This window comes from Capronia epimyces (assembly GCF_000585565.1).
Source record: "Capronia epimyces CBS 606.96 chromosome Unknown aczIQ-supercont1.5, whole genome shotgun sequence".
In the NCBI taxonomy this organism is placed as follows: Eukaryota; Fungi; Ascomycota; class Eurotiomycetes; order Chaetothyriales; family Herpotrichiellaceae; genus Capronia; species Capronia epimyces.
Genome location: NW_006912908.1, coordinates 1,694,359 through 1,712,430, shown reverse-complemented (window position 1 = coordinate 1,712,430; position 18,072 = coordinate 1,694,359). Strand labels below are relative to the sequence as shown.

The 18,072-nt window shown below is 54.1% G+C and overlaps 7 protein-coding genes across 7 annotated transcripts in view; 4 read left to right on the top strand and 3 right to left on the bottom strand.

Moving 5' to 3' along the window:
* Nucleotides 1-658: 658 nt before the first annotated feature.
* On the top strand, nt 659-1,978 carry A1O3_06568 (uncharacterized protein; the record flags this gene model as incomplete). The annotated part of the gene is made up of 3 exons (XM_007736686.1): nt 659-1,023; nt 1,082-1,556; nt 1,616-1,978. The coding sequence occupies 3 exons, from the start codon at nt 659-661 to the stop codon at nt 1,976-1,978; spliced, it is 1,203 nt and encodes a 400-aa protein (XP_007734876.1).
* Nucleotides 1,979-3,184: 1,206 nt separating this feature from the next.
* A1O3_06567 (uncharacterized protein) lies at nt 3,185-4,999 on the bottom strand (the record flags this gene model as incomplete). The annotated part of the gene is made up of 2 exons (XM_007736685.1): nt 3,185-4,629; nt 4,813-4,999. The coding sequence occupies 2 exons, from the start codon at nt 4,997-4,999 to the stop codon at nt 3,185-3,187; spliced, it is 1,632 nt and encodes a 543-aa protein (XP_007734875.1).
* Nucleotides 5,000-6,326: 1,327 nt separating this feature from the next.
* A1O3_06566 (uncharacterized protein) lies at nt 6,327-8,567 on the bottom strand (the record flags this gene model as incomplete). The annotated part of the gene is made up of 1 exon (XM_007736684.1): nt 6,327-8,567. One exon carries the CDS (start codon nt 8,565-8,567, stop codon nt 6,327-6,329), a length of 2,241 nt encoding a protein of 746 aa, XP_007734874.1.
* Nucleotides 8,568-9,109: 542 nt separating this feature from the next.
* A1O3_06565 (uncharacterized protein) lies at nt 9,110-10,285 on the top strand (the record flags this gene model as incomplete). The annotated part of the gene is made up of 1 exon (XM_007736683.1): nt 9,110-10,285. One exon carries the CDS (start codon nt 9,110-9,112, stop codon nt 10,283-10,285), a length of 1,176 nt encoding a protein of 391 aa, XP_007734873.1.
* Nucleotides 10,286-10,319: 34 nt separating this feature from the next.
* On the bottom strand, nt 10,320-14,729 carry A1O3_06564 (uncharacterized protein; the record flags this gene model as incomplete). The annotated part of the gene is made up of 10 exons (XM_007736682.1): nt 10,320-11,010; nt 11,072-11,345; nt 11,918-12,176; nt 12,274-12,766; nt 12,840-13,183; nt 13,256-13,679; nt 13,734-13,970; nt 14,022-14,130; nt 14,183-14,656; nt 14,705-14,729. 10 exons carry the CDS (start codon nt 14,727-14,729, stop codon nt 10,320-10,322), a joined length of 3,330 nt encoding a protein of 1,109 aa, XP_007734872.1.
* An 866-nt stretch (nt 14,730-15,595) lies between these two features.
* Nucleotides 15,596-16,946, top strand: A1O3_06563 (uncharacterized protein; the record flags this gene model as incomplete). Its single annotated transcript, XM_007736681.1, has 2 exons — nt 15,596-16,031; nt 16,087-16,946. 2 exons carry the CDS (start codon nt 15,596-15,598, stop codon nt 16,944-16,946), a joined length of 1,296 nt encoding a protein of 431 aa, XP_007734871.1.
* Nucleotides 16,947-17,442: 496 nt separating this feature from the next.
* The window catches only part of A1O3_06562 (uncharacterized protein), a gene marked incomplete at both ends in the record, with an annotated part of 2,153 nt that continues 1,523 nt past the window's right edge, over nt 17,443-18,072 (top strand). The window contains one exon of the mRNA XM_007736680.1: nt 17,443-17,947. Coding sequence (XP_007734870.1) covers nt 17,443-17,947 — 505 coding nt within the window. The remainder of the gene's footprint in view (nt 17,948-18,072) is intronic.

Genomic DNA, 18,072 nt, shown 5'->3' with positions numbered 1-18,072 from the left:
CATGCCATGTTCACCTGTCCATGCCATGTTCACCTGTCCATGCCATGTTCACCTGTCCATGCCATGTTCACCTGTCCATGCCATGTTCACCTGTCCATGCCATGTTCACCTTTGTGCCAGCCACAGTTGTTGTTCTTTTTTTGCTGTGAATGACGACACCCAATCTTGGACATGCTCACGCTTTGCAAGTTTCAATCACTCTGGTGGTAACACACTTACATATTACAACCGTCACAACTGTGATCGATCAATTCGGCCACGGCCGGCGGAGTAGAGGAAAATGATTTGATATCACGTGATGTCTGTGTCTCTGTAAATCATCGGCTATGTACTCCGGATACGGGGATATGATGTAATCACCATAAGTGACCGCACGACCGTCACCACCATGTCCATTTTCAACGTTCTTTGTTTACTGCGGTCGTTACCTTCACTACAACCATCGGATTGCGTTAGACAAAGTGCTACACCTCGCGACCACGCGACGATGAATTGCCAAGACTATTGTCCGTTCGAAATTACAAGCATCGGAGTGCGTTGGATAAAGTGTTACAACTTTCGACCACGCAACAATCAACCGCGAAGACTATTATCAGCCGTCTGAAATTACAACCATCGGATTGCGTTGGATGAAGTGCTAATTTTCGACCACGCGACAATGAGTCGTGAAGACGACGCAACGATGAGTCGTGAAGACGACGCAACGATGAATCGCGAAGACGACGCAACGATGAATCGCGAAGACGACGCAATGATGAATCGCGAAGACGACGCAACGATGAATCGGGAAGACCATTGTCAACAGTCCGAAATTACGCCACCTAGCAGCTTCACCCACGATCCTCTCACTCCTTCACTCACAGGAGAGAAATCGACCGAGCAGCTATTCAACATTATCGATGACATCCGGAATTACAGAACTGAGTGTGACACACCTTGGCTCGCATTCAAGCTGAAACCCTGTGATTACACTGCGCTCGAGTCCAGAATTCTTGCAGACGGATTCCTAAACCGCAAACTTCAGTATGGCAACGGATGTACATCATGACGAGCACAACAAAGTAGCTGACAGGGAACACAGTTTTGATTACTTTCCGTCCATCGAACAATTTGTGCTCAGAATGCCGTCTACAATCCACGAGGGATTTGGTATCGCAGTCGTGATCGACATTGTTCAGCATCTAGGCAAGATCGCACACGGCAACTCCCCTTCCGCCAAATTCGCAAGAGATATCTGCTGCATCGGTTCCAGCACGATCACATTCAACAACCCAGATTACGGCCGGCATGATCCGGATGCATCGTTTCATCACTCAGACGCAAAATATCCTGGAGTTGTGATGGAAGTAGCGTGGTCTCAGAAGGCACGGGCACTCCCACGGCTAGCCGATGAATACATTCTTAGATCAAAAGGTAATATTCGGGTTGTGATTGGATTCAAGTTCGAGTATTTGCACAAGCATGACAAAACGGCCACGTTATCGATCTGGAAAGCACAACAGCAAATCAAGGATCGAGGCGTCGAATTAGTAGCCAAACAGACGGTTACAGATCAGGTAGGCTTAAGACGATGACAATTCGTTGCACGAATACGGAGTACTGACCTTTTCATCAGGTGTTTCGGAATGCTGACGGTACGCCTAATGAGAGCCCTGGCTCAGGCCTTCGTCTCGCTCTTGAGGAGTTCGCCCCTAAGGCGTTGAGCAAGCAATTCAATGATTTGAGCGCCAGCATTTTCATCCCCGCGCAAGAACTCTGCAGATTCCTAGACAACGCCGAACGACGTACATTAAAGATGAAGGAAGAAGGCCTAATCGAACCCACACCGGCCCAGCTGACATTGCGGCCTCGATCGAGCACGCCCCCCGATGAAATACACGAAGAAGATAAACGGGCATGGCAAGATGAGGAGAGGAGACAAGCAGAACGCTCTATGCGAGATGACGCTTCATACTGCCCTAGTTCTCCGTCTGAGTAGGCAGAGTGGACGATTCAATGATTTAAGCGCCAGCATTTTCATCCCCGCGCAAGAACTCTGCAGATTCCTGGACGACGTCGAACACGAGGCATCAATTCTGGAGGAGTGGAAAGGCCTCATCGGTCCTAAACGGGCACGGCTGACAAAGCGGCCTCGATCCAGCTCGCCCCCTGATGAAATACACGAAGAACATTGAGGAATTCATTCTTAGATGGTTCAACAAGTTCAGTGGCTGTACGTTAGGACTATGGTTTTCAAGGGGAAGGACTGAAGAGCTATTTCTCAAGCTCAAGCATTGGTACTGACACTGGTCTTACTCTATGCTGTAGTGGTCAACGACCGTCTAGGCCTTTACAGATGGCCTCGGAGGAAACAGTGCCTGTGTTCATAGGGTGAATGCCTAGTTGGCAGAGTGTACGGAGTAGCGCAGACAAGTACCCCGTAATCAATCTTTGAGGCTTACAGTAGCCTAAGCCCGCACATCCGAGGATTCCTGCCCTGGCACAAGCCTGAGGTTTTAGGGCCTGAATATGTATTAGGAGGCACAAGCCCCTAAGCCTGAGCGGCTCCTAAGGCCTAAGCCCCTTAGCCCTCCAAGGGCAAGTTCCAGAGTGTTCCGGCAGGAAGCTACCAGTATGCCAATTTACGGTCTGAGGTCTGAGGTCTGGGGTCTGGGGTCTGGGGTCTGGGGTCTGCGCAATGGCAGTGAATTCTAACACCTACCTAGGTGCCTATTACATTAGGCGTCTGGGTGTCTGGGTATCTGGTATCTGGTATCTGGTATCTTTGTTGGTATGGATTATTCATCCCGTCATCGTCATCCGTTCATCATCAACTATGAGTGAGTGCTGCTGAACTTGACCTTTCACCCATACCCATGGCGATATCCGTTGAGAACGAGTAATCCTGAACTTGACCTTTCAACCCATGGCAATGGCGCCGAGATCTGAGACTGCCTCTGCCTTGTCCTCAATCCAGTGAAAGTGTCAAACTTAAGGTAGGCATTCCCAGCCTTGCCTTTAACCTTTAACCAGAGAGGCTGCTTAATACTATACTATATAGCATGCGATCCCCCTGCGACCCGTTGATAGAGAACATGGAACATTTCAACCTTGATTTGACAGAAAGGTCGTCAATCCAGTGAAGGCGACTTGATCCAAGGAAGGTCCTCAACCCAGTGGAGACCACTTGATCTTTCAAGTAAAACTAAAAGTTTTCCGCCACCCGTTTCCAGAATGGTTTCTTTGGCACAGGTCGGTCATAGTCGTCAACAATGGCGTCTTCGTCGGCTTCCACCTCCGCCGCGTCCAGGTCTTTCCTCCTCCCGGCGTCCAAGTCGATTTCCGACAGACGCCAATACCTGGTTTTGAAGACGAATTTGTACCCAAAGTAGATGATAGGGAAGAGCGGTAGCAGGATATAGGCATCGACGAAGTTTCCCGCGTTGAAAGGGCTGAGGGTGGTCCAACCCTGGACCAAGGCGAGGAACAGGTTTGCGGCCAGGCCGAAATAGGCGTTCCAAGGATAGGCGAGCGATTTGAATGGGAGGTCGCGCGCGTGGCGGCCTTGGGCGGCCCAGGCACGGCGGAATCGAATGTGGACGAAGGAGATGGCACCCCAGACGAGAAAGGTGCTGACACCGGACAGGTTGACAATGTAGCCGTAAGCCTTTCCCGCGCCCGTCGAGACGTTCATCATGGCCAGGGCGCCGAACAGGTTGGTGAAGATTATCGCGAACACGGGCACACCACGCGCGTCGGTGTAGCCCAGGATCTTGGGCGCCTTCCTCTCCTGGGCCATGAACAGCACGGTGCGCGAGCCGATGTAGATGGAGCTGTTGACGGCCGACAGACAAGTGATCAGGATGAACGCGTTGATCAGATGCACGCCTCCTTCCCACCCGGCGTTCTGGATCGCGATGGTCATGGGCGACTTGAGCGCCCGCGCCGACCCGTTAACCAGCGAGTCGGCATTGGCCGGACAGGTCAGGCCGAAGAAGAAGGCTGAGCCCATGTAGACGAAGATGATGCGCCAAAACACCTGGCGGATGGCGCGCGGAACGGCGACTTTGGGGTTGCGCGTCTCCGTGGCCGCGACCGCGATCGACTCGCACCCGGCATAGAAGGTCGAACAGAAGACGAAGACGGACGCGACGCCGCGGAAGCCATGCGAGAAGGCGCCCGGGTGGTGCCAGTATCGGAAGCCCAGGGCGCCGTGTTGGCCGATCAGGCCGCCCGAAGCATAGACGATGCTGAAGATGAAGTAGGCCGTCAAGCCCAGCAGCTTCACCAGAGCCAGCCAGAACTCGGCCTCGCCGAACGTCCGGACCCCGAGCAGTTGGAAGCCCAGGAACACGAACCAGAAGATCAGGAAGTACCCCCACAGCGGCACTTTGTCGCTCCAGAACACAAAGATGGACGACAGCACGTTGTATTCGTTGGCCAGCACCGCCACCCAGATCACAAAGTAGTTCCAGCCCACTGCACAGCCGAACGCCGGATCTACGAACCGATCCGCCAGGCTGGTGAACGCGCCGCCGCTGGGATAGAGTGTGGTCAGCTCGCCGAGTGATTGCATGATGCTGAATGCAATGATGCCAATCACGCCAAAGCCGATCAGGAGAGCGGCTGGGCCACCGTTGGCGAGAGCACCTGGATAGGAAGGAGGTCAGTTGACATCTTCACCGACACGGAAAAGCACAGCCTTAGTTTGGATAGGAAGTAGGAGGTCAGTCGACACCGACATCAACACCGACATCAACACCGACACCAACACCGAAACGGAAAAAGCACAGCCTTAGGCCGGCTCAGGGGCTAGGGGTCTCAAAGCCTCACCTCCAGACCCAATCAGCAAGCCCGGGCCAATGATTCCCGCGAGTGCCATCATGGACAAATGACGAGTCTTGAGACCACGCTTGACTCCGCTAAGCGGATCAATGGCATCGTGGTCACCGACATGACTTGACGACCGGGAGACGGAGATGGAACCTCGGCCGGGCTCTTTGTCCTCGTGATCTGCCATTGATTGAATTGAATATTTGCTGGGGAAAAATAGTGCGAATAGACCAGTTAGGTGTCGTGTGTCGAACAGACCAGCTAAGTGCCGTGTAAAATAGTGTCGAATAGACCAGCTAGGTGCCGTGTGCCGAATACAGCCAGCTAGGTGGGTGCCGTATAATAGGGAAGCGAGGGCGAGAGTGGGACAAGGCTAGGTAGAGAACAGCACCAAACTGCTGGAAGGGTGGGACAAGGCTAGAGAACAGCAGCACCAGACTGCTGGAGTGGATAGTAGATACTGTACATAATTGTGCGTGCCGACTCGCCATCACGATACTTAAGGTCGATGGCATCTGGCCAACCACCGATGTCGCCATCGAAAGGGGAAATGAGGCCATAGTGGAATCGCCATTCGGGGCTGAACGACAGAGATGACGAGCACCAAAAGAAATCAAGAGGCCAGGGAAAAAGCAACTCTTGCCATGGAGCCAAGCAGCCGTGAGCGAGTCAGGTATTTTGATGGGGTAATAAGTGCCAATTCAACTCTGGGGTTACTAGTAGTACAGAGGTACCTTACCTACATCTTACCTAGGGTTAGTTAGGGACGGAGGTACTTAGGTACCTTGGGGTCCGGTGTACGGTACGGAGTACGGACCTAGGGTTAGGGTTAGGGTTAGGGTTACTAGTACTCCGTACTCTCTCGGGGCGCTCTCTCACCTCTATCTAGACTGTACAGGGCTTGATGTCTGATGTCTGATGTCTGATGTCTTTTATGATGTGTAAGATGTAAAATGTAAGATCTCCGCTCTGTCGACGACGACGAAGACCACGCCCAAAAGGTTACAGGCACCTTACAGGGATGAGAGTAATAATGACCCGCCGGTCGGGAGTGGTTAGACGTAGATCAAGACGAGGTGGTGGCTGACGTCGAGGTTATAAGTACCTAGGTAGCTGGGAGAGGCCCAATCAGAGTCTCGCTGATCTTGACAGGTAGGTGACAGGGTCAGGTCAGTAAAGTCTTGTAGAAGACCGTGGAGATACTCCGTACAAGTATCTGGTTCCGAAGCTTACCCAGCTGAGCCACCTAGTGATATTGGCGGCCGACCTCGTCAACTCTATACTATGCTATATCCACAAGGATACCTGGTACAAGATGTCAACTCCATACTATATCCACAAGGCTACCTACCTGGTACAAGACAACTGTTGTAGGACGACCGGGAGGAGACAGAAAAGGTCGAGATACAAATGAATACATGACATTAAATGTTCGTAAAAGACCATAGCTCAGACCCAGGCTCAGACCCAGACCCAGGCTCAGGCTCAGAATCAGGCTCAGGCTAACCCCCCCATCATTCTACCTGGTTCTTCTCATCGTGCTTCTTGTCTTCCAATTCCATTTCTTCCATCTCGTCCCCCAGCAACTCCAGCTCGACTTCTTCGCCCACCCACCCCTCAAACTCCTCCAGGCCCTTTTGGATATGCACCTTGAACCGAATCACATCCTCCAAACATCGCTCGACGCCCGAGTGTAGCTCCTCACGCACCCGGGCCGCCTCCTCGCGCATCGACTCCCATGCCACCTGCACCTCCATTTCGCGTTGTTCCAGCTCGACCACGCCTCTCTCCAGCCCTTCCCTCATGCGCGCCAGTTCTTTTTCGAGCTTCTCGATCGCGCTGGTCTGCTGCATGTGGATCGTGTTATTGTTTTCTTTGAGATTCGCGTACAGCCGACCGGCCTCGTTGACCCGGTAGTTCAAATTGTCAATCTCCGTGCTCTTTTCGTGCAGCGCTTCCGAGATGTTGTCCAGGAAGTCGCGGGCATTCAGGTCCGCGTCGGCCGCGGCTTTGCGACGCTCGTTGATCTCCTTGCGCAGAGCGATGAACACGTTGCGGACGGCGCCGCGGAGGTCCAGGTTCAGAAGGTGCACGGGAGAATAGCCGACATTGAAATCCGCCAGGAGCCGATCCGATTCCGGCGACCCGCGCCGCCGTGATTGTGAGGTCGACGTGGAGAAGTTGCTCTCCGAAGACACGTTCAGGCTCAGCTCGTAGTCGGCGCCCTTAGCATTGACTGCGGTCGAGGGGATCAGGGACAGCTGGTACCCCAGCGAGTTGTACCGCTTGACAATGGCCTCGAGGTCTTCGAGCTTGCGCGCCGTCTCGGCCTCTTTCTCCAACACTCTCTTGTTGACCTCGTCCAGAGCGACCAGTGCATCTTCGTGACTTTTGGTCAACCGTTCCCGCTCCGTGTTCATGCGATCAATGTCCTGGATGTTGAGACCTTGCCGGTCCACCGATTGCTGGAGACCCTGCCGTTCTTGTTCCACCACTTGCAAATCCGCCTCGGTCCGTTGGATTTCCGCTTCCAGGATCTTGATCCGGGAGTCGTACTTTTCAATCTTGGCCTGGACGTTCGCGTTGTATTCTTCGAATTTCTTCTTGTCGTCTTCTAGGATCTTGAAGTGTTTGTCAAGTTTCGCCATGTCGGGGGCGTTCCGCTCAAACTCTTCGACCTGCGCCCTCAATGCCTCGTGCTCGGCTTCGTACATCTTCAGCTCTTCCATGTGTTTGGAGTTGCTGCGCTCGAATTCGTCGTTCATCGCTTGAATGTGTGGCTGCAGAGCTGCTTCCTCACTCTCCTCGTCATCCTCCGGTCCCATCTGGAGCCAGTCCTGATAGGCGCCGAACAGAAATCGGAAAACGATGCGATCGCTGGCAACGTCCACCCCGGCTTCAGCACAGGCGTCATCATATGCCCCCCTGGTGTAGTTGTCCAACATTTGGGCAAGCTGCATCATCCAATGGAGCAAGCCAAGGAAACGTGGCCAGTTTTGGCCTCCCACAGCGACAAGGTGGGATTTGGTGATGTCTCTTTCGTAAGGATACCTCAGCTGCTTCATAATCGGAGGGACCTCCGTATCGATACCCTTTTGGAACTTGTAGCCGGGGTCAATCCGCCGATACAGCCATTGGAACATCAGCGTGAAGTCTTTTTGGGTGGGCGATTTGACCGAGTTTTGTGTCAACGAATGTTTCATTTCCAGCTCAAAGTTGTTTTGGGTCAGGTAGTCTAACAGTTCCTGACTCAGTCGCGCCCTATACGACGAGTCCCGCAGTGGTCTTGGATCCTTCGGTGCGCCGGCCGGGGCGGGAGGCTGCGAAAAGAATGACTGATGCGCAACAGGTCCGTGGGCAGAGGGTCGAGAGAATATACTACTTCGGCGTTGGAGGCTTTGGGTCGCGGGCGTTTGCGAACCAAATAGTTGGTTGGGTGCCAAACTCTGTCGGCCCGTGTGCGCGCTCCCAAAGACATTGTTTGAAGCCGACCGGCGCACTGTTGACATGCCCAGTTCTGCCAAATTGCCGCCGGAAGAGGACCGATGGAAGTTTGGCTGCGCAGGTCGCTGAATGCTCTGGTTTATCGAGGTCGACCGGACGTGGGAAGCTGTGTAGGGGGCATTCCGTAGTTCGTTGCTCGAAGAAACGCGTTTGATCGCAGAGGCAGGTTGCGGTATTCCCGAGAAGTTCTGGATGTTGCCCAAGGTCTCGCGAGGCCGACGCACGCTGAACAAGCCGGCTGGTTGTGACATGGCGCCCGCCCAGTCCTAGTCCTGCGTGGAATTCTGCTGATGTTTCCAAGTTTGCAGCGATGCAATGCTATGGAATCCGTCCAAAGGGTCACTGTTTGAAATGCGCGGCGAACGCGATCGCAGTTATGGTTGTATGTGTAAAGCGGTGCAGTGGAGCGGGTCAGAGGAAGTGGGAAGTGTCAACAGGTCCCAGGTCGCAGGACGATCACCAAGCGTGAAGCGTGGCGCCCGGCGGCCGATACCCAAACACCGCAAGTTACCAGAGCGACCGCACATCAGCCTTGCCCCATGCTTAAGCGGTCGTGGCACGTGATTCCCCGGGCGTGCCTCGGTTCTCCGGGCTTGGCATCTGAGATGGCTGGAGGTCGAGGTCGAGGATTTGACTTGCGTCCCTTAGCCACGACATCAGCCATCTCCAGCACCAGTTCGACACTACCATCACAACCTCATATCTCCCCTTGTAACACAGAGTGGGTGAAGGTGGACGACAATACCATCCTGGATGTGACCGTGTTGGTTTCATTTTGACCTATATCGCCACCATGGCACCGCGCGAGGACCTCGTTTCTTCAGCCGTCACCTTTCTTCAAGACCCGTCGGTCGCATCCGCCCCCTTGGAGAAACGGATTGAGTTCTTGAAATCGAAAAATCTCACCCAGGAAGAGATTGATTTGTCTCTTGCACGCGCTAGCACCGAGCCTTCTCAGTTACCTGCGCAGAATGCCCCATACTATCCACCTGCTCAACAGGGTCGAGGGCCACCCGGTCCACGATATCCATATCCCTACAACCCATATGGCGATTGGCAACCTCCACCGCCACCTCCTGAGCCTCCGAGAAGAGATTGGCGAGACTGGTTCATCATGGCGACGGTGGTTGGAGGAGCCAGCTATGGTCTCTACGTGCTTGCCCAGAGATATATCAAGCCTCTCATAGCACCACCCACGCCACCCCAGCTCGAACAAGACAAGGCGGCCATTGACGAGCAGTTCAACAAGGCATTCGCACTGCTGGATACCTTGTCGTCCGACACGGCTGCTTTGAAGGAGGCGGAAGAAGCCCGGACACAGCGACTGGATACTACTATCGCGGACGTCGAGACCATCGTGGCAGAGTTGAAGGCCGCGAACGTACGGAGAGAAGACGACGCGCGGCGGATGGAGGCCGAATTGAAAAACATGAAAGACAGTCTACCCAGGTCGATTGAAAATGTCAAGGAGGCGAGTGAAAGGCAGTTGAAAGAGCTGAATACGGAATTGGGGAGCTTAAAGTTGCTGTTGGGAAACCGTATGGGTGGCTCCAGCGGGTTTAGCACCGCCGGTCCTGCTATCCCACGGACCCAGCCTGGTACAGTTCCGAACGCCAACAGTGCTGTCGGGACTCCTTCGATCGACGCTGTTCCCAACAACAGCACCAATCTAGCCAATCCACGACCAACGTCTTTCACAGGTGCCGGCTCAACGTATCCTGCATCTACGTCTGTGCCAGCTTCTTCGACGGGAACACCTCGACCAGCATCCGCGGCACCGTTTGCGTCCTCGGGCAGCAAAGCGGCGATTCCAGCATGGCAGATGGCCGCGGCTAATAAGGGGAAGGATCTCAACATTGCATCATCTGCAGGTGCAGGTGGTGTCCCGTCTACGAATGGGTCTGCTCTCCCGCAGCAGGCCGATGGCGCAGAGGCGGTTGCTGCTCTTGCCGCTCTTACCTCGAGTTGAGGCTTCCAATAAATAATAAACTGCCTGAATTTCATCAAGAGTGCCCCCCTTCCGCCCCTCCTCCGCCAAATCTTGCCTTTGCAATCTCCTTAAACATGGCCATCGTGCGGTCCTCTTTCTCCTTGACTTTCGCCAACCGCGCTTCTCTTTCTTCACGTCTTGCCCGCAGAATCTCCTCCTTGCGGATCTCCCTGTCATTTTTTCGCCGCTCGTTCTCCTTCTGCATCTTCTTCAGCTCGCCCAGGCTATCCTCGTCGCCCATGACTTCGGCCTCTCGAAGATCGACATCTCCCTCTTCCTTGGACGTAGCAAAGGCGCGGTTGGACTCGGCCATTTCTCTCTTCTTCTCCAGTTGGCGCTCGCGAGTGCCGGGTTCGGCACGAGGTGCGATCTCGTCAAGCCGTTCCTTCTGCAATTTGCGCTCCAGCATTCGTTCCTGACGGAAAGTCTCTCGGTGCTTGTCTTTGGCCGCATTCGCGTCCTCTTGCACTTGCTCGTCACGCGCTCGGAGATCTTGAAGAGAAGGGATAGAGGCTCCATAACCCCGAGCCTGGAAACCCCTGTCATCTCTCACAGTGCTACTTGAGGCGGGCGGAGGAGGACCGTATTCGTCTTCGTCGTCTGATCCTGCACCAGCCCTGTTCGGTTCGCTCTTGGAGGACGTAGCCCTGGCTTTCTCGAGCGTTTTAGGGTCATACCAACCCTCAGCTAGCTCTCCACGATTCCTGCCATGTTAGCGACTTCCTGGCGCCAGTTCCATTCACCATATATCGGATGCGACTGTACCATTTTCCCACAAAGCTCTTCCATCTTCCCCTGACTTCCTTCTCGTCGAGATCCTCGATATCTAATTGTTTCTGTATGTCGAGGTATAAGGCAAACATGGGTCGATACATCTGCAGGTCGTGCCGTGAGATCTCGCGGGCTCCATAAGGCAAGGCTCTGGTGGAGGAGGAAGCGTGGCGAGGTGATCGAGACCGATGGCGGGATCTCTTGCCTTCATGTCGATGGGGAGACCGCGACCGCGACCGTGATTTGCGGTGGCTTCCTTGCATCTTGTCTGTCAAACATGGAAGTTCCGTCGTTCCCATTGCAGGTGCATGACACTGAGTGCAGTGGCAACTAGTCCCTAAGGCTTGCCGAGCCAAGTAAAAACAGCCCCGAACTCACCCCGTTTTAGGACGAGGGTGAGGCCGCCCTATGCTCACCTCTTCCGAATTTCTTCTCTAGCCATGATTCTTTCTTTCCTAGCCCTCGTTATCTTCTCGACAAGTTAAATACTCGTAGAGTACTCCGTACGGAGTAGAGTACTAGATGGAGAGAACGATCAAATCTTCCTATACGTCCCAACCGATACTTGTCTTCCCCTCCCGAACTTAATCGCGTGGTCGAAAAGTTACTACTAGCCACCTCTCCCTCTCTGCCTTCCATCTCGTCGCTTCTCTCCACCGATCTATCGGCACCGGCCCTCTTGTGATGTCCTGGCGGCCCTATACATGACTGACTCCGACACCAAACCCTCCGAATGCGTGGGATGGAGACCGTGACCGGGTCCCATATGGGTACCTAGTAAACAACGCCACGCATTGATATATTTCTCCTTGTCCAAAGGTAGGCAAGATTCGAGCTCACACCGGCCCTGCAAACATCTGCTGAGGGCTATGTGGGCTTCATCATTGCGCCCGAAGACTCGGTGCATCTCCTGAGAGATGCCTTGGAAGGCGTATGCAGGAAGACCGAAGATGCCTGCGCCGGGCTTCAAAACCAGTCCTCCCAGGCCTTTGCCAATGCCGCTCACCAGGCCCACCACTGGTACATTGTGCTCTTTGTAGCCACGGATTGGCTGGGTGGCGATGCCTGTGATGCCGTCGTAGAAGCCATAGGCAAGTTCCTTGATTACTCGAAAAGTTTTGATCAGCATCAGAATCAGTAATCTGTAGGATGACAGCCTCAGGGCCGAAAATTAGACAGCGACATCTCTCGCTCACCTTGACTCCGACTTGGGCGCCGCTCATGACTCCTGATACCTTCTCCCTGTGGCGTACGGTCTTGTCACCGTACATTATGGGGATGCTCTGAAAGCCACGTGCGATTCCCAGGCAGAAATCCAAGGGGGTTGACGCGACCGCCTTGCTGAAACGGCCAGCACTTTTTAACATGCCTGAAGCGTGATGCGTCGTTACTCGATGGTCGGAAGGATCTTCAGGCTGCTGACCCGGAAGTGCCGGAGAGCCGTCCCTCAATACTGGTCGCTGGTCAGCCGTGGCCGTGGGAAAACCTGAACCCCCTTCAGTTTGGCTGCTTTCTTTGGGTCTGTCTCGGTCCGCTTGAGAGCTGCGTGGGATGGCCGCCCGGACCAGATGCTTGGAGAAGTTGTAGCTTTCACCAACTATGTCTTGAAAGGATCCGAGGAAGGCCAACGCTCCCCCCGAGAGAGGATCAACTGGTCTGTCCTCCATCCGATACTCCTTGTGTCTCAGCCTAAGCACAAGAGTGAAGAGTGATCAGTTCGTGAACTCTCCATGGCAAAGTACAACATGGGGGTTCTTTTTACAATCTTAGCTGACCGTATTGTATATAGCCACGATCCACGAGCACTGCGGCGGCAAGACAGCTGAGACGCACTCCGGAACCCTTCATCTCCCAGACCGCAATGCGATCTCGGATCAGATGACATCTGGCCGCATCCAAATCGAAAGACTGATGAAGGCTTCGTGCGCTATTCTCACAGCCTCTGTCGTGCTGGATGGCCGCACCGATCTCCCTGGCTCTTGCTTGTATCCTCGGATCCATCACCTCTCTGATCTGTCGTGCCAGTATGTCTGCCGTCAGATTGACGTGTTCCACGGGTTGAGGTCCTGCTCCAGCAGCATGTACGACTTTACCCCAAAAGTATTGCTAGATGCATCATATGGTCAGTTTCATCGAATATACCTTCTTGTGGGAGCGGAGCAGGGTGGATTGACTTACGTCGCCGAAAAATGGGACAATGACGGTCGCTTTTCCCGCGCATAAGCCAGCAGCCGTCGTCCCGGCGCCTCCATGGTGGATAACGGCCGACACGTGCCTGAATAGCCAGGTATGGGGCACATCATCGACGGCAAAGATATCTTGGGGGAGTGGTTGACCATCTCCGAGTCCTAGCCAGCCCTTTGAGATGATTGCTCGGACGCCTGCCTGTTTGACAGCTTCCAAGACGAGACTTGTTAGTTTACCAGAATCACCCATGACGATGGATCCAAAGCCAATATACACCGGAGGGTCGCCCGTCTTCAAAAAGAGAGACAAGTCCGATGGTGGGTTGAACGAGGTGTCCTCATCCGGGAGCAGATAGAAGCCCGCAATTGAGATACCTGCAGCCCAGTCCTTGGGTTTTGACAGGAGCGAAGGACTCCTGGGGATCTATCAGCAACGCTTACAACCGCAAGGCAGCAGGGTTCTCGCCAACCAGCAATAGGTATGTGGGATTCCCAGTTTCTGCACGAGGTTTGGAGCCCTGGCTAAGTTCAATGGCTCCAAGTGGAGGACGTTTTCGCGAAAGCGGTTCACGGCCTCCCCTAGTCCCAACCACGTTAATCTTTCCACCATGTAGTATGAAAGACGGTTGGACAGGTCTTTGCCAAAGGGAATTCCTCGGATATTGGTAAGTGGGTGAGGGAACGCTCCCGTCGGACTGTAAGGCATCCTGAAATGGGACTTCAGCAATGGTGACACAAGTTGCGGACGCAAACCTTACGTGAACATCAAGTGCACCGGGACCCCCAGCTTCTCTGCGCAATGGATGTGGGCAAAACTCGGAGGATTTGCAACAATCACATCTGCGACAAAGGGAGTTCCGTCGGCTCCTACAAGATCAGACCTGTTATGCGTGGACAGCAGGCTTGATACGGGACGTACCAGTCTCGATACAAGACTTCCAAGCACGTTTGAAGATGGAAAACATCATTTCACGATGGAGTTTGACCTGCCCTTCGCGCAGAGAAGCATATCCAGGGAGTAATCCAGGATTCTGGACCATGAAACTCATCAGCTGTTCAGGATCGCCTCCGATGTCGAAGAACAACAGTCCGTGCTCGGTGACAAAACGCTGAAATCTGGAATGGGTTGCTATTCGGACTCGGTGGCCATATCGTTGTTTCAGCAGCATGCCCAATGCAACAAACGGCTGGACGTCGCCTCGAGATCCAATGAGTTGGATAACCACATTCAATGGCGGAGGTGGGAGCTCCGACTGGTATTGAGGAGCGTCATCGGCTTGGGGCAGGGTTGAGCATTGGGAGCCCTGTTTCTCCGGAGGCAGAAACCGTCTGAGAAGCCAATTTATTTCATCTTCACTGTAGGAGTCCAGGTCCAGGTGGACACGCCCAGTGTCTGCCTCATCGTCAGCACCTGGAGCTCCGACCCTTTCGAGGCACTTACCGTCCACCGTGCGCTGCAAATCCATCAACGATCAGGCCAACTCAAGTCTTCACCTTCAGGAGGGGAAAGGGGAAGGATAGGCCGCGTGGGAGAAATGAACGGAAAAGAAACATCAACGGGCATAGACCTGTAAGAGACAGGATACCGTAGGCTGAGGCATAGGTGCTGCTCCTCAACCCCCCAGGCTGGGGGTTACAGAAGCCCATCTTCATCTTCCTTTGATCAAACCAAACTCGACGCTGTGCCGTTCTTGAGATACGGGGGCGCGACGACGACTAGTCCGGACCTGGCGAACATTAGACGAAGCATCCAATCAGCGCGCGTTGATATATATATATATATATGTTGGGGCTACGGGGCTCCCCAGGCCTGTGCGTGGCGCCAGTCGAGCTGAGCCTCCTGAGCCGTAGCCGTCCGGAGCAGGCTGCCAAGGGCAAGGAGGCCTGAGCCTGGTGTCGGTCGACAAGTTGAACTTGAACCCCGGCGGCCTCTTTTTCATCACCTGAAAACCCTTCCAGCAAGAAACCTTCCTCCTGCAGCGGAGTCACTGTCCCTGTCACTGGATGGGACAGATCAGGAAACGCTTGCCCCGATCTCGGCTCGGCTGTGCCACCTGCAGGTAAGCGGTGCAAGCGGTGTTGGCTGAAGTCTTGGACGTGAAGTTCCTTCCCCCTCCCCCCTCCCCAGTCCATCAGACAATACAATGTTTAATGACTGTCCCCTTATCCACTCTAACGAGAAAGTAGGATCAGGCGAGTCAAATGCGACGAAACGAAGCCGGCCTGTCAGCAATGCCTAGGCAGTGGTCGACAGTGCGACGGCTATGTGGCGGCCACAGCATCCAAGGCGCAACAAACGGCCAAATGGATCGCGCCGGCCACCATTTCAAGCATGAGCATGAGCCTGCCGCGGAGTCGAAGTCAAAGCAGAGATTCTGATGCACGCGCTGATACTGATTTCGAACTTCAATGCCTTAATGCCTTTCGCCATCACTTTCTGGCCTCGATTTCCGGATTCACACCGAACCCGCAGCTCGACCGATTAGTCCTACAAGCGCTATATCAAGAGACTTGCGTCCGCTACATTGCTGTTGCCGTTACTGCGCATCAGCTCCGAGCACCGGACGCAAATTCAGTCTTCGCAATCCACATGTACCGCCAGGGTGTCCGAGCCTTTCGCGAGCTGTTGTCCCGGCAAGACAAAGGCTCGATCCAGGCAGCACTGATCTGTTCAATGCTAGGTGTTTGTTTCGAGCTCATGCAGGGCGCCTATACCGAAGCCAGGTTGCATCTCGAAATGGGTCTCCATGTAGTCTCTTCATTTCAAGGTGATTTATCTCGGTGGTTCACATTCTGACGACCTGCTGACATGGTGTCGCCCAGCTTCACTGGATCATGAGCTTGCCAATGCTTTTGTCCAACTTGACGTCCAAGGCTCAAGCTTCATCGAAGGCAGACTGCCCCGTCTGACTCGACACCTGGCACAGCCTGCTCCTTCTTCTTTGGACTCTCTTGAAAGTGCACAGAGCCAGCTATTTCGGTGCCTCAGTCAGCTCTGGTCCTTTCTCAGAGGAGCAGCTGACGATGCGCGCTACAGCGATCCTGCCGATCTTCCCCCATTGATTGCGGCCCAAGCTCAGGGCATCAGCCTGCAACTGCAACAATGGGGGCGTGATTTCAAGGCTCTCCTTGAGAGCAACCCTCCCAAAGACGCTCCAGTACACGATCATGTCCGCGCCCTTTCCTGCCATCATACGGCTGCCACCATCCAAGCCGCTACGGCTCTCCATGCTGAGGAGCTGATTTACGACCAGTTTGATGGTGAATTTGAAAGCATCGTATCTTTGTCACGCACACTTCTTCACAGTAAGCTCTCGGGTCCGAGTGAGGGTGCTGCCTTTCTCGGGCTTGGTGTTGTCCAGCCACTCTATTTCACAGCCACTCGCTGTCGGGTCCGGCGGTTACGAAATGAGGCAATCCGACTGCTATCGGAAGTGCCGGAGTCGGAAGGAGTATGGAGTGGCGTTGCCATGGCACAAGTCAGCGCCGTAGTCAAGTCACTGGAGGAAAAGGGGCTGAGTGAGGAATTTTTGGAACAGCACCGAATCCCCGAGACAATGCGTGTCCATTCAACAGGAACAGACATCAAACCTGTCCAACGTTCCTCGGAAGTGTGTTGCTCTCTCTTGCCCGAAGGACCAAAAGGTCCCTGGCAGCATCTACTCTTTCAAGTTACTTGGTGAAGCACTAGTGAGGACGCAATGACACCCTCGGCCACCGGGCCATCGGGCCACCGGGCCATCGTCTGTGGCGCCACGCTCAGTAGAGACCAACAATGTTTCTGCTTCGAAAAGGAGCAACGATTCCATTGCCGTTCCTCCTGCTGGCCTCCGGTATATTAGTCCCACAATGAAATATGGCTGCCTGGCCCCGCTCGCCTAGAAGATGAAGACCCCAGTCTATATCCTCTTCGGGCCTGCGTAGACGACGCAACGAATCAGAAACCACCGTCCCAACGTCTGGATACTCAAATGGAGCGACGCAGAGTAGGCTGATTGTCAATGAGAGTTGTCCAAATTCAACACAAAAGGGCCAACTCGTACGCCGTGCAACGACTATGCTCTCCTTCCAAGCATTGTCGAAGTATCCGGGTTCATCCTCCTTGGACTTGACTCGACTTAGCAGAAAGGTTCGACCTGTCGATTGCAATCCGACGTTCCTGACGACATTTGAGCGACAATGAGATCGATTATTGCAGCAGCCTTGGTCGGAGGTGTCATTGTCGGCGGCTCGGCGAGCCCAGGCTTAGGCTTCGACACTTTCCTGGGGCCAGTTTTCGAAGCATCTCCAAACTCGAGTAGTCTGACGTCGAGCCTGGAAGACAGTCTATCAAGCGCACTCTCGGCCGAGTGCCGCAAAGATGTCAACGGATCGCTGATGGTCTCCATCCGCGCAGCCTCGATTTTCAAGGACGCTCCCGTGTTTGAATACTACCATTCGACCGACCGCGCGCAAAAGACGGTGAACGCGGATACCGTCTTTCGAATCGGCAGCATCTCCAAGCTCTTCACGACCTACACTCTCTTGGTATCTCGAGGCTTGGCCATCTTTTCCCGGCCCATTCAAGACTTTGTACCCGAGCTTAAGACGGACAGCGCGGACTTGCATCCTGAGTCTCGGGTGAATTGGTCTGAGGTGACGGTGGGCGCGTTGGCCTCGCATCTGGCGGGTATTTCGAGAGATTGTGAGCCGGATCTTCTCCCATCAGCAGCGCTCCCATCATCAGCGTTCCCATCATCAGCGTTCCCATCATCAGCGTTCCCATCATCAGCGTTCCCATCATCAGCGTTCCCATCATCAGCGTTCCCA